The sequence below is a fragment of the Anoplophora glabripennis genome, unplaced genomic scaffold (assembly GCF_000390285.2).
Source record: "Anoplophora glabripennis isolate ALB-LARVAE unplaced genomic scaffold, Agla_2.0 scaffold231, whole genome shotgun sequence".
NCBI classification, from domain to species: Eukaryota; Metazoa; Arthropoda; class Insecta; order Coleoptera; family Cerambycidae; genus Anoplophora; species Anoplophora glabripennis.
Window position 1 is genome coordinate 96,734 of NW_019416343.1, and position 15,586 is coordinate 112,319.

The window sequence follows — 15,586 nt, forward strand, 5'->3', positions numbered from 1 at the left end:
AATTATAAACAAAAAGTGATAAAACTTTCGAAAACTATAGTTCAATATATATACAATAATGACGCTAAAGCCGAAAATCAGGAGAGCAAAACTTTTTGTTCTATAAGGTGTTATATATTCATCGGCATCTGAAAATCGAAACTTTGCCAAATTTGTTCGAAGCTTTGCTGACACTTGAAATTTGGTACACACATAGTGTAAATATGCACCAAAGTAATTTGCAAAATTCAAGTATTTTCATTTTTGCAGTTTTAGTAAGGTTTTATACGTCACCCTAGTTTTATACGTCACCGTTTTTTTAATTTTTGGACGTATATTTATGTATATTTATAAAATATTCCATTACGGTGGATTAGCCAGCACAATTACCTACAATTTAAAAACAAAACTATTTTCATCGTTTAGATCCTAAACTACTTAACATTTTGCGCCTGTTAGCCATACTCGTACATTATTCAACATATCAACATAAAACAAAAACGTACGTGTGGGGGTAAGCCTTTAACTTTAAGTAAACAATTGTTTAAATTTACTGTTGCATGTTTTTAATAGTATACAAGCGCCGAAGAGCGGAACTCGCGCTCGATAATGAAAAGATAAAGGTTTACCCCACACGTACGATTTTGTTTTACGTTATGTTGAATAATGTACGAGTACGGCTAACAGGCGCAAAATGTTAACTAGCTTAGGATCTAAACGATGAAAATTATTATTTTTTAATTGTAGGTAATTGTGCTGGTTAATCTACCGTGATGTAATATTTTATAAATATACATATATATTTTTCCAAAAATTAAAAAAAAACCATGACGTATAAAACTAGGGTGACGTATAAAACCTTACCAAAGCTGCAAAAATGAAGATAATTGAATTTTGCAAGTTGCTTTTGGTTTCAGCATATTTACATTATGTGTATACCAAATTTCAAGTGTCGGAAAAACTTCAAACAAATTTGGCAAAGTTTCGCGTTTCAGATGCCGATGGGTGTATAAAACCTTATAGAACAAAAAGTTTTGCTCTCCTGATTTTCGGCTTTAGCGTCATTATTGTATGTATATTGAACTATAGTTTTCTAAAGTTTGATCACTTTTTGTTTATAATTGACATTTTTATAACAACTTTAAAAATTTTACGTTTTATACCGTTGTTTCAATCTCACGGCTTTGTTATTACGAATTTCGTAATCGGATCACCGCCATTTTGTAGCTATTTTTATTACCAACAAAATCATGTCCTAAGCATTTTTTCGTACAAAGTCATCCCGCTGAGTTATTTAAAACTACTAAAAAAATTTTTGTTCACTATTAAATTGTTAATAACTTTTTTCCTGATAAAATACTTTGTCAGCAAATTAGCATGTTATTGTACTCATCATTTAAAGTATTCCTGTGTAGTTATTTCCGAGTTATCAAGGAAATGTCACCAACAGTAACTTTTTGACCTCTGTCGACTGGACTAGTTATTAAGCAGTGAATAGGTCATACTAAATATTAATATGCCGCTCCTCTCCTGTACAAATTTTCGACTTAAGGGATTATCCCTGCGATTAGAATGAAGAGCAGTATCTTTGCAAATCAAGGATTTCTATGCAAGTCTTCAATTAGGATTTTTTTTTTTTTGTAGATTAAGTAGCGTTAGAATTATTTTCAATTTGTACAGCTAGAACTAATACACTTATTAAAAATTTTGAGTAATCACTAACAGCCTGTCATCATGGGTACTAATGAGAATTCTTATTGACAGTTAATAGTGTATGAGCCTACTGTGAGAATACAAAAAATTTAAATAAAATTTGGGTCACGTGGTGTTAAATGGGATGAGGTTTTAAAAAAAGTCGAATAAACTGACAAAAATAGGTGTTTCGGACAACACTGATTTTTTTGACAACACTGATTGCAAATTTCATATTGAAATTGAAAAATTTTAAATTTCGGATCCAATATGGCGGACGAAATTTGACAAAAATGGAATAAACTAACGGAAGGATATTGTTTTTTTTTTATTTTTGAATGGGATTGGATATTGGGGTTTTTGACCGCACTGATTATGCGAAAATTCAATTTACTGTAAAGCGGACAAATTACAATTCTTAAAAATTCGCCATTTGATCATGTTATACTGTTGAATATCGTTGAAAGTCAGGGGCTCAGAGTTAAAGCTTTCTTTTTTAAATATTATTTGTTACTCAAATTTTAATACGCATAAATGAATACTTGAGTGTTTTGAGTTTGGAACTTAGCAGATCTGATCAGGTCAAATGGACCTCAGATTCGGATTAAGCGACCTCAAAAACGTATAGATACATTGGTTTATTTTGTTGACAATTGATTCTCTACATTTGACCTTGAATTGACCTTAACGCAGACTTGATCGGATCAAACGGACACCGGATTCGGATAAACCGTCCCGAAAAGCGTAGGTATAGATGTGGAGGTTTACTTTGTTGGTAAATGATTCTCTACATTTAACCTTGAATTGACCTTAACGCAGACCCGATCGGATCAAACAGACACCGGTTTCGGATTCAGCGACCCCAAAAACATATAGATATCAGGGTCTTGTCTTTCAAATATTTTTTTTCTGTGGGGCTGTGAATTGACAAAATCGCATCGACTATCCATTTCTATGTCATACTCGGGTTTTCTTTCTCTTTATTTACTTATTGCCCTTTACTATTCTACTTATATGTATTTTTCCAAACATTATTTTTACTTATTTTATAATAAGTTTACTCTTTTCACTTTTTGTTCGACATTAACGAAATATGTAATTGAATTACGATTTATTGAAACTTATGCTTTATTCATATTGTAAAATTGAAAGCGCAGCTAAGCGCAGATGTTTTTTTCATAATATTACAGTAAATGGATCATAGATTACGGGTCAATAAGTAATTTAGTCTTATAGTGCCTTATATATAACTTTTAAGTTCACTTTTGAATGGCTTTCGTAATAAATGTAAGCATTATTTGTCATAAACAATAATGAAAATAAGTGGAAAATGAATAATTTATTATGAATAATTTATACTCCAGTATAAACGGCAAACTGTTTCCACCGGTCAATTTGAATAGCCCAACTATCCCTATTGCCAACCTGATACTTAAAAAATTCCAAATAGGAACTTTTTTTTCTCATTTTTGGCCAGCTTTTAGGCATTTCGTACCATGGTGAGTCGCTGGAAAACAATTGAATGTTCATTGGTTAAAGTGCATAAATGTCATTAAGAATAAATAAAAGGATTGAACTCGATAATTCTTTAATACAGTTAAAATAAAAGGTGATGATAAAATGACTAAACTTAAAAAATGAGGCAAACGCTTTCATACTACATACATATTACAATCTATTCTCTATATGACCTCATCTCGTTTCAAGACACATATCCAGTCTTCACCTGAATTCTTTGTGAGCTGCGTTTATTAAATTTCGCCGTTCAACTCATTACAATCGTTTGTGATTTTTTCTTTCAAATGACTAATATCTCTCGAAGCTGTTTTGTAAACCCTATTTTTTTAAACCCCCATAAAAAAATCGAGAGGTGTTAGATTTGGTGACTTTCCGGGCCACTGAATAGGTCCATCAAGCCTAATCCATTTTTCTGGGAAAGTGTTATCCGAATATTGCTCCACAATCCTGGCCTTGTGGGGTGGAGCCCCATCGTGTTGAAACCATAGGTTTCTCCTTAGCTGCAAAAGCACATTCTCCAGAAGTGCAGGAAGTCCTTCTTGTAGGAAATTTAGGTAAATCACGTTGTTCAATGTATGTTCATAAAAATAAGGAACGATTAAAAGCCTACCGATGTTGCCGCACTATACATTTACTCCAAAATGGCTTCGGTTTTGGACTGGATTTACAATGTGGGGATTTTCAATGGACCAGTAGTGTTCGGTGCGCCTGTTTGGCAAACCATTACTGACCAACCGACTTTCGTCCGTCCAAAGAACGTGCCGAAAAAGATTCTGATCAACAGTTTCTATATTTACTACAATTTGAGCTATAAAATTAAGTCTGTTTTCAATGTGACGCCCAGGCAAATACTCCAAATTGTGAATTTTGTAATCATGATACCTATTGGTCTTTAAAATTCGTTGAACGGCTGATTTATCCAAATTCAGTTCCCGGATAGTTCGCCGTATATAATTTCGTGGATTTTGTTCGAAATACTGTAACAGTCTAGCTGTAAGGTAAATCTAGGAGAGATGACGCATCAGGTGAGATGACGCACTGCTCGTTCTGGCACAATCATTGTTCATAGCGTATATTTGGCAACACCGGTAATTCTTATTATGTCGTCACATATATATACGTATCAAATACGTAGTGTTAGTGACGGTATTTTGTTAAATTTATTGAGGTTACACTAAATATTTTTACATCGTTTAGAGTCAGAAAATATACAGGTAAGTTAAGTTATAGTTTTATTAAATTTTCAAGGATTCTGTTGTAGATAATGAGTAGTTAAGTAGTTCTAACCTCAATTTCACACATTTCCTCTAGTGAATTTAGTTAAAAATTGTTGCGTCAACTCACCTTATACTGTAAGGTGAGTTGACGCACGTATGCATAAGAAGAGTTGGCGCAATAATAGACACATCGTTTAAAATTTTATTTTGTCAGAAATGTTATTAATTTATCGTTTATAGCATACCGACGAAATTGAAAAGAAATGGAAACGTTAAAAGAGGAGAGGGGACAATAGAACAGTTGTCTAGAGCAATAAGGGCTATCGATAGAGATGAGATGGGTATTCCTGAGACAGGTCGCGAATTCGGTAGCACTTTGCGACGCCGAAGGAAATGTGAAGACCTCAAACTAAACCGTTTGGACCTTCAAGTACACTAGGAGCCCACAATAGGATAAATTAGTAAAGTAAAAGTTGAAAACACATGGATTTGTACTTACGAGATCCTTTATGCGCTTTATGGCTTTTGAGTTAGCAGAAAAACTAGAATTACCATACAACAGAAAATCTCGCAAGGCAGGCTATGTATCCATGGTTAGATTTTTCTTTAAGAAGAAATAAAGAACAATACGAAAACAATTACGTTTTCGTTCAGAGTATATGCTTATTTGTCTAACTACAATAATGATTATTAATAAATAAATAAACCAAAAGTAAATTATATGAAGTTTTAATACAAATTTATGAAAAAAATAAAAATGTGCGATCATTTAACATACTGCGTTATCTCTCCTCGATACCTAAGGTGAGATGACGCAGTCATAAGAAAAAAAAATTTTAGTTTTTACCAAAATCTCCGACATTTCGTCATATTTCAAGTCATATATTATAACTTAGTAAGCTCTTTTGACGCAATCTGTAGTTTTGCTTTTTATTTTCAATTACACATATGTTTTATAATTATTTTAAAAAATGTGCGTCATCTCTCCTAGATTTACCCTATTAACATTGTTTCTTACCCTTCGGTCAATTATTTCATTTTTTGGAACAGAACTGTTACTTTTGGCAAGATCTTAGATAAAATATGAAACCAATTTAAATTTTACGTACTGTTTTCAGTTCTACCCCATCCACTTAAGAAATAACTAACAGGAGTTTCATTGTCGTCATCTACCAGACAAATGGGTTGGACATAGTCTGAAAAAAATATTTCAGCGACATATAATCAGAATCAAATACGGCATATTATTACCATAACTGTGAAAAACTATAGAGAAAATAATATTTTTATAACTTTTAAGTATTTTTTTTTTTCAAAAGCATTAATTATTATTTACGACTAATCTGATGTCCCAGACTGAAAAATTTAAATATGCCGTTGTCCTGTGATTCTTGTGAACACTTACACCAAACCTACCTGTCAAAAGGGCGTTTTCCTTTAATTGTATAATGGCTATATCATTATATTGCGATATATCAGTTGGATTATATTCAGGATGTGTGCTCATTTTGTCGATCCTAATATTTTGAATGTTTTTGACGCAGACTGTTCCTGAACAATCTGTTCTCGTTTTAATATCGTGTTCTCCTAGCAAAACCGAAACTCTGAAAACCGATATACGATTAATCAAAACAATTATAATTAGATACTATGGTAAATTTTAAAATCTAAGCCATAAAATATTCAAAGGAATACATTATTTAAGACAAGTGCGTACCTACAGAAGGTGATTAATTACAGCAACTGTAAGATTGATTTATTTGTTATTGTAAAATAAATACAATTTGTTCTACAACTTGTTGTTTTAGAAAACTTTACAAAGATATATTCCATTCAAATTTAGAAAAAAATAAACGTTTTCGGTTATACCGGGGGTTCTACAATCTCTATGACAAACTTTGTCATAGATAGTTCAATTAAATAAGCCTTTAAATCGAAATTTTGGTTAACTTGCCTGAATTTTTGATAAGAGTTAGTTTGAGGTATGTTATAACAATAAGTGACAGTAATTTTTTGTTCAACCTCCGGCCAAGGGTGAAAAAAGATAAAACAAAGGAGTTTTTCAAGGTAACTCAAGAGGGGCAAGGGCTAGAAAAAAAAGTTTCTTATAAAAGTTGTAAAGCATAAAAATGGTATATTGATTTTTTTTCAATCTACTCTAAAAAATGTAAAGAGACACGTATTTTTTTTTTTTTGGCGGAAAAAACATATTTACGGGGTGAAATACACCCTCAAAGTTCGCCCTCCAAAACAATTTTTTTCAAAATTTCTGGGGTTCTAATCAATATTTTGAAATGAAACAGAATGAAAATTACTTATAACAAAAAACAAATATTTCGCAAGTGATTCCGTGTTTGGGGGTTGCTACCCTTATTTTTTATTTCAGAAAAACTATATTTTTTATTTATAAAAAAATCGTATTTACTCAAAAAGAATTAAAAATATGTTTTATGTAAACAAATTGACAAAATTAAATTGACCTGTTTCGACGTTTTCGTTAAAACCTCTGTTTAGCGGGGGTGAACAACAAATTTGAAATTGTTATAATTTTCTCATTAAAAATTAAAAAATATATCTATTTCTCTGAAAAGAAAGGTTAAATTTTTTAGAGTAGATCGAAAAAAAAAATTACAAAATTAATTCATTTTTCTGCTTATGATTTTTTAAATTTCTGAAATCTTCCCTTAACTTCTAGCCTCCCTAGCTCCGTTGTTTCATTTTTATGTAGAATTGTATGCTTTACAACTTTTGTACTTTTTCTTCTAGCTCTTGCCCCTTTTGAGTTATATTGAAAAACCCCTCTGTTTTATCTTCTTTCACCTTTGGTCGGGGGTTGAACAAAAAATTACTGTCACTTATTGTTATAACATACCTCAAACTAACTCATATCAAAAATTCAGGCAAGGTGACCAACATTTCGATTTAAAGGCTTATTTAATTAAATTAAGAGCTTGTATGTATCTCTGGAAACCGTAACGGAATTTATATAAAATCGGTACCCGCGTATACATGATTAAAGTACTCTCAACTGGTTTAATTGTAGTTGTATTATAGGTAACCAGTGGCGTGGAACTGTGTTGTAAACCCCTTTTTCATGAAAAAAATTACTGCTATGCAAAATCTATACAAGTCGTTTCCTTGTCATTTATATTCGTCGTTTACAAGTTGTAAATCTCCTTTGTAATCGTAACAATCCGTACATTTAACATTAGCACATTAATAATTAGTTTTCGAAGCAGTTCACAAAAAATCTTAAGAAATTTCTAATGATACGAAACATGAAATATTTACATTTATCTAATCGTAAACAGCAACAAACTTCAGGAAAAACCATGTTTATGTAAAATGATTGTGCTATGCAAAATTCTTTAGAAAATATTACGTAACAAAACGGGGATATCATGTATATATTGTGACAGTGGCGGCTCGTGACATTGTGAATAGGTGAGGCCCGTGACTTTTTTAGTAGGTGGGCGACAGAGATTTTTTTTTTTAATTTTCAAGGTCAAACAACTAAATGCATCTGGAAATTTTTAGTTGCATTTCCAATATTATAGAAAAACTGATTTTCACGAGCAGGATTTTAATTCAGATTTTATAAAAAAAATACGCGACTATTTGGATATTTTATTAATCCGCTCTCAAATAATAAATAGGAATAAATTTCCACGTCATTTTTTATTGTGGAGATTTTCGCCAATAGCCCTACTGTAACTGTAAATTAAAAAATTATATTATTATATTATTAATAATAATATCAGAACTTTAAAAATTGCATTTACAATAAAATTAAGTAACAGAAANAGCCCTACTATAACCGTAAATTAAAAAATTATATTATTAATAATAATATCAGAACTTTAAAAATTGCATTTACAATAAAATTAAGTAACAGAAAAAAAACTATGTAGGATATATTTACCTAATAATTAACAAAACTTTAGGAACTTGGTTTATGAATATTAAAATATATGAAAAAATATAAAAACAAATTTTCATATGATAGCCAACCAACTTATCTATTTACATATAAAACAATGCCGCCGGCTTTTCATTTGCCTCCACTTTTAAAAACATAGTGAATATGTTTATAAAACAGGTTTATTTGTCCGTCATTTAAATTCGCAAAAAACAATTTGTATGTTTCCAAAAATAACATTTTAAATTCCTTGTATAATATTTCTATCGTTTCTTCTAAATTACGAAATTGTTCATCTCTGTATAAAATATTAAGTTCGATTTTCAATCTATCTATTTCAAAAACATTTGGATATATTTGTAACAAACATTCAAACGATTTTTCAGGATATTTGTTTGCATATTCGGGAAATTTGAAGGAATCTATTAAAGCAAGAAAATTTAAATTATGTAAATTCCCAAAACGAGTAGGTACTTAACTAAGGGGAAATATTTCTAATTCGTCGCAACTTTTGCCTCGTTTACTTGGTTGTCCAGTAATATTTTTCGCATAATTCAAAATATTTTAAAATTTTTCTTCGTTTCTTAAATCAGAAATTCTTTGACTAGTGATTTTAATTTCTTTAGAGCAGTAATTTACATCATTACGTCTTTAAAAAGTATTTCAAAGGATAAGACAATATTGTGGACAATTATTTGCTACCTATGTAGGTATTAGATAATTTAAGTATCTATTAAATTACGTTAAATTTAGTCTTACTATGTTTTGTTGTAAGGAAGTTGTTTTTTATTTACTTTAAATTAATACCTGCCTTGTCCTTATCCTTAAAGCCTTTGTACAATCCCTCACACTGACATTAGACACTACCCGCGTACTATGCAACGCGTACATTAACCGCGAACTGAAACACTAAAGCTATAAGCAGCTTTGAGCCGGCCTCAGTTCCCTCCTAAATCACGTTATTTTAACCACCTCGCGTGGAGGGGGAACTGTAGCATATTGTAGGCATGTGTGACGCGCCTACAAGCAAAGAATTTCTAGCCGCACTGTGGTGGGGACTAGTAACAGTATTCAATGCCGCGTTGATGGAAACAGCTAGCGGCGATATGTTCAATATTCAAACAATTATTATTTTATACTGTTATTTCGATTTTTGATAAATGTAATAGGCAATTGGAAATTAGTTTACCTAACTGTTTATTTAGGTAAATAGTAGAATAGTAAATATTAAAATATATGTTGTGAGAGCCAAATTTTACAGTGAGGTCCGGCCTGAGTTGCTTCATACGACGAGCCGCCACTGTATTGTGACTGGTTTTTCTGTATTTTTGTGCAGCTGTCTCCAGTCAATAGTATTGTGCTTTTAAAAAAAATTAAGTTGGAATGTTTATACCTACATCGGTCCTTTTTGCTTAATAACATTGGCATGTGTACAATGGGCTGCTGTGACGACGTATTTGGTATGTATCAAAAAACCAGAGCATCCAAGAACATTTTGACCATACTTATTTCTGTACAACAGAAGAGCCATCCAAGGATATTCTCCTATAGAAGCTCTTCTACCGCCTATTATTCTGTCGTGGAGAAGCAGGTCTTCCTGACGACCGCAATGTTTCGGTAAAACATCATCTTCCGCTACAAAAAAAAAGGTAAGACCTACACTCAGTAAAACCACGGTTTTAATGAAGCCCGCCTCTTTATCTGTCTGTTGAGTTGAAAAAAAAAAATGTTCTTTTCAGAACTCCGAAAATTCGACGTTTTAAGGTAAGTTAAACGAATGTTTTAAGGTTATGTTTCATTTGTTACTTTCTTATTTCTTGTAGATTTGTGTAAAAATGACGATTACACCGGAACAAATAGCTTTTCGTAGTGGTATATGGAATGCATATGGAACTTGGTGTTACTCTGTGCAATCCTGTATGGAACAATGCTGCTATCGTATACGGTTTGTTTAAAAACTACAAATTAAGCCTTATCAAAAGATATGAGGAAAAACATTGCATTCGCAAGGGCAAGTCGACAGGCAGACCTACTGCTTTAACAGAACCATTTGTTGTTGAAGATACTCTAGAACAAATGGTGTGAAGTCCCAAGAAACCTGTTTCGCAGTTATCTGTTCAAATAGCTACCGCGATAAACTTAATATATGTAGTTTGAAATTGTAAATTTTTTAACATAAAGCGGAATTGGGCTTCAGAAAATCCGCACAATTTTATTGAAAAGACTAATGCAACAAGCCCGGGAATTAATACATTGCTATAAACTGCAGCATGGGTATTTTCAACAAGATGGAGCTACAGTACATACTGCAGCAGAAACTATCTTCAGGAATTTTATGGTGACAGATTGGTTGCTATACTGGGCCAAAAAAATTGCCTATTTTTTTTTTGAAAGATATATTGAGAATATCATTCAGAATGACGAAAAAAATATCGTGAGAGTTTGAGTCGTTAATATTAGTTTTAAGAGGTCTATCATCGCTAGTTTCGATTTTCTATTCCTGATTCAATTTTTGCGTTAAAACTGTCAAACCATCGAGGTAAAAAAAATTATCGACATATATTTTTGAATAAAATTGAATGCCCACAAAAAAGGTCTGAATTTTTCGGCAGACGAGCCGTTTCCACGTAATCAAGCCTTGAAAATCGATGTTTATTCGATTTGACTTTTTAACTTTGGAATTTTGTAAATAACGAACAAATTAATATCTGAAAAAGGACAATACACATTTTCAAAGGAAATTTAATGCTCTACAAAAAAGGTTACTTAACATTTTTGCATAAATTTACTCCATCAAAAGTTATTCAGCATCGAAGTTGAAGTAAAAATTAAATTTTTGTTTTTTTCATTTTGGACCCAATTTTTTTCACTCAATGGAACAAATTGATATTATACATTATCGACAATTATTATTCTATCAATATAATCACCAAAAATATCCAAAATTCATAATATATTCACATCCATTCTCGCTCAAGTACGTAGTTTTTCTGTTTCAAAATAATTTTAAAAATAACAATCATGTAGTTTTACTACTGAAGATTATTTATTTATAATATTATATTCACTAATATATACGAATTCGCGTCTATCAACTTTCCTCCCTTACCCCTCTATTTGTTTCGCTTTTCCTCAACTTATTAAGTGCTATGACTAGTGAAAATACTCCTCCTTCTCCTTAATAACCGCAATTTTCTTTCATATAAATGTATACAATATTGTAAATAAACGAATAGTCTACGCTTTCATATAAAAATACGAAGGAGTACAAGTAAATAAAACTTGAGGCGAGGTTTTAAGTGGTGGTGAATTAAGTTCCCTTGCTAGATTTTTCGATAAAAAATCCTAATATTATTTAATGGAAAATTATGCCTACAAAAAATGTAGTAGGTCACGTAGTGGCACTATCGCTATGACCACCGCCACTAATGGTACATCCATTAACCATTAAAACACTACTTAATACAACTCACTAAAATTTGATAAGTGTTCCGATCAACATCTTGTATATCTTTATAATATTTTTTCTGAAAAAATCAACATAGTATTTTTTATTATTTCGTTAATTAAGTATGTAATGCATGTACCAATTCGGTTCCAATTTTGTTACTTTTTTAATACCTTTTTCTTTGTAGGACAGTAGTATACCATCAACGAACGAAGAGTGCGGAAAGGGAGACATTCGTGGAGTTACTGCAAATTCATGGGCGTACTATTTTCTTGCACAAGAACGGAAGTTAATGACATACCTATTTAAGAGGCATTATTTTCAGTCTACAACTCGCACTTATTTATTATTATGTTTACAATTACAACTATTCTGACGGATTTGCGTTTCTTACTTTCTATTTTCTTCTGCTATATACGATATTGTACAGTAGTACGACGCCTATAAATATTATTTCTTGTAACAGTTTGCCAATGTACACGTCATAAAAATAAAATCTGTTGCTATGATCAATTGCGGCACAAAACGATCGATTGTCAAATAGTAGGTGAAAAAAATTATTATAAGATGATTACATACTTACATAGGTATTTATACTGAATCTAAAAAAATGGACTATAAACATTAGATAACCTTCAACTCAAAAGTCAAAACAACTCTGATGTATCTGCGTTGCCTGTAGTATTTCGTCACCAATTTCCACCAATCCACCAAACAATTAACTTTATCGACTCTTTCAGTCTATTTGTTAATTTGACCACACTGCTTTAATAAAAATCAAAATTTAATTAATATTTAACTGCAAATATATGTATTACATATTTAATATCAAACTTGCTATTAAATGCACTCAGAATTTAAAAAACTAGACGCTATTCCAAAGAATAAATATTCAAGGTTCAATACATTTTTTTTTCAACACTCAAATCCTTTTTTTTTTGGTTATTTTAGTGGTCCTACTTCTGTTACTATACCAAACGATTTCACTAAGAGGTAGACGAGCATCGTGAGCTTTTCCTGGATGGTCACCCATTCAAGTACTAATACGAACAGCTTTGCTTGACTTTTCATATTCGACATGAATGTCACTCGTCCTATTCAAATCGGAAACACAAATTTTGTGAAATGAAAATATAAAAAAAAACACTAAATTATTTCACGAATTAAAACAGAATAGAAGTCAAATTAGAATAAATCAAAACATTTCTAACGTAATTCCATTTGCAGTTTTTTTAATTCTTAGATTCTTAGACATTCATGAACTCTATAATCCATAACAATATAACAATCCTTTTATTTTTATATTTATTTATTCAAGAAAACCTTTGCAAACAGATAAAAACCATGCGTCAATAAATGATATGGAAAAACACCAGTAAAGCGCTAATTATTTTATTACACATAATACCATGGCAGATTTACTGAAATATACATGGTGTTAAAAAAATTGTATTCTTTTTAAAAAACAGTTATAGTTAACTGGGTTTTTTATTCATTATCCTCGTTAATAATCCATAAAATACTTGTATTTTAAGTAAAGATTTAAATCAATATTTGGTTGTTTTTAAGTATTTCCGTATATGCTAAAAGTTATTTAAAAATAGAACAAAATATGGAAATACCTTACAAAAAACTTATTTGATAGTACATACTTGGCTTTTTTAACCTGTTATTATTGAATTAACAGTTGAAACAAAATGTGTTTTAATCAATGCTGATTGAGACTAATAATATGCTAAAATCTCAGTCCTTTGTTAATTAATATCAAATACAGAGCGACCATAAAAGTGATCAAATTCCAACTTTTTAAATGCAGTAAAAACCGATTCAAAGTATAACAAGACTATAAGATACTATTTTCCAATGATATTTCCTTTTTTCTTTGTAAGTAAATTTATTATGTTTTTTGATATTATAAAGTCCTCACAATTATTAATAGGCTTTGTTGAAAAATGGTGTATACATATAAATAAATACCATAGATTTGTTTCAATCAAAATCCTAAGGTAGGCGAATTTTACTAGAAAATTATTAATGTGCCGAGTGTTCAAAAAAGTTATAAATTTTCTCTTTTTGAAATGAAACAATACATGCGTCAAGTAAATTATATACAGAGAATGTCATTCGTTTTTAAGGTAGGTTGATTTTACTAGAAAATTATTGCTGTTTATACAGGGCGACCACACCAAGAGAGTAATCAAATTTCACTATTTTATTACTTTTATTTGGATAAATATAGAGGTTTTCTTCCAATAGATGGTTTTTAGTCTGTTAACTGTAACTTAATTTACATTTTTGTGGATTTTTTTGCTTGTGAGGGACCTTCTGAAAATTAGTTAATTTTTGATAACCCACAACGAATTTGAGCTAGTCTGAACGATAACAATGTTTCACAGAAATGTGGTATTTTTGAAAACGTTTTCCTATCATTTATACTCGACTCCTACTAAAAATTTTCGGAATAATTGATGAAGAGTGTCGAATAATACGATATCGATTATGTTCCTACAACTCCTTTTAATCAAACATTAGTCACTTAATCTTATAAATAACTCTGATTAATATGTGGACACAAATAAAATGTTATTGTTTACAGTCAGTCGATGGTATTATATCATCGTTACCTAGACCTACTATTTAACATAAGCTAGATGGTATGGGTATACCTAGTTTATACAAGACTTCACACAAAGGAAATGATGTATTAGAGGTCAAATATCGTCATTTCCCCGAAAAGCGTCAAGATTTGTTCCGAATAATTCAATGGTATTTTTATTAGGTTAATAAATTTAAAGAATGCATTGATAGTATTTCATGCCAAATGATAACACACTATAATTTCAAAATGTTTCAATTTTTATCAAAAAACAAACATATTAGTCTGTAAATTAAAATATCTAGTGTAAACTAGATTTAAACTATAGAAGGGTTGAAACAATAACAGGAATAATTTCATTATTAGTACAGTAGTAGTAGGTACAGACGATCAAAACAAAACTACGACCAAAACCGGTCACGAAATAAAAACTTATCGCTGTTTATTTCTTCGTGTGTATTAAAAAGAAGCAACACTAGTACTACGCCTTAAAATTGTTAAATATCTCAACCAATATGCCTATTCCACAGCTGATCAAATCACGTAACCTATATATACCACGCTAAAACATCTAACCAGGGTTAAAAAACTCACTTAATTCCACAACACAGAATCATTTAAACAAAAAAAAAAAAGACGCCGGTATTCCGCGACGGACTGCCACGGTACGCGAGTATCACAACACTGACGCCGAAGTATCCGCGAGATCGGATCATGCAAACCGAGAGTCACTTTCCAATGCCGTTTCACGTGGACCAGCGAAGAGAAAACAAAATCTAAACGGCGGCCGTCTAAATAAGTAACAGGTGTGTGGTGCGATGTGATGGATGAGATGCTCGGTGATACTCTGATTACGCGTTGGGCAATTGTTTGCTATGCAGTTTTCCTATCACACTGATAAAACTAGCTAAAGGCTTAATCCCACAGAGCTGCACATTTTACGCTGCGTACACAGCGTTGTACGGATATTACCTCGCGGTTCGTTATATAACGGCGTTTTCCTTTATTTCAGTTGCGTGCAAGCGAGCGATACCCAAGCGGTATACAATAAACATGTCAAGGGAAAAAAATTGATAACTGTATTGAAGTAAGCGCTAAATAAGAAGCTCGGATATGTCTTCTATTGTAAGCAGCAGTTCAACTTGCAACAATATGGTATAGTATTTCCGATCTCAATTGAAGAACCAAGAAGTGGGCAGTATGTACCAGGTTCGGTC

At 31.3% G+C, this 15,586-nt stretch overlaps 1 protein-coding gene across 3 annotated transcripts in view; it reads right to left on the reverse strand.

Moving 5' to 3' along the window:
- The window catches only part of LOC108905494 (serine protease 7-like), a 28,788-nt gene that overhangs the window by 1,880 nt on the left and 11,322 nt on the right, over positions 1–15,586 (reverse strand). Inside the window, exons 3-6 of one of the 3 annotated variants that reach the window (XM_023454175.1) lie at positions 9,723–9,960; positions 5,823–6,010; positions 5,516–5,602; positions 3,036–3,178 (exon numbers count right to left, since the gene is read on the reverse strand). In XM_023454175.1, the coding sequence (XP_023309943.1) occupies positions 3,135–3,178; positions 5,516–5,602; positions 5,823–6,010; positions 9,723–9,960 (557 nt within the window). In that variant the 3' untranslated portion in view covers positions 3,036–3,134. Of the gene's footprint in view, positions 1–3,035; positions 3,179–5,515; positions 5,603–5,822; positions 6,011–9,722; positions 9,961–15,586 lie in introns of those variants that run through there. The other 2 variants (XM_018708368.1, XM_018708369.1) reach the window with 2 other exon arrangements.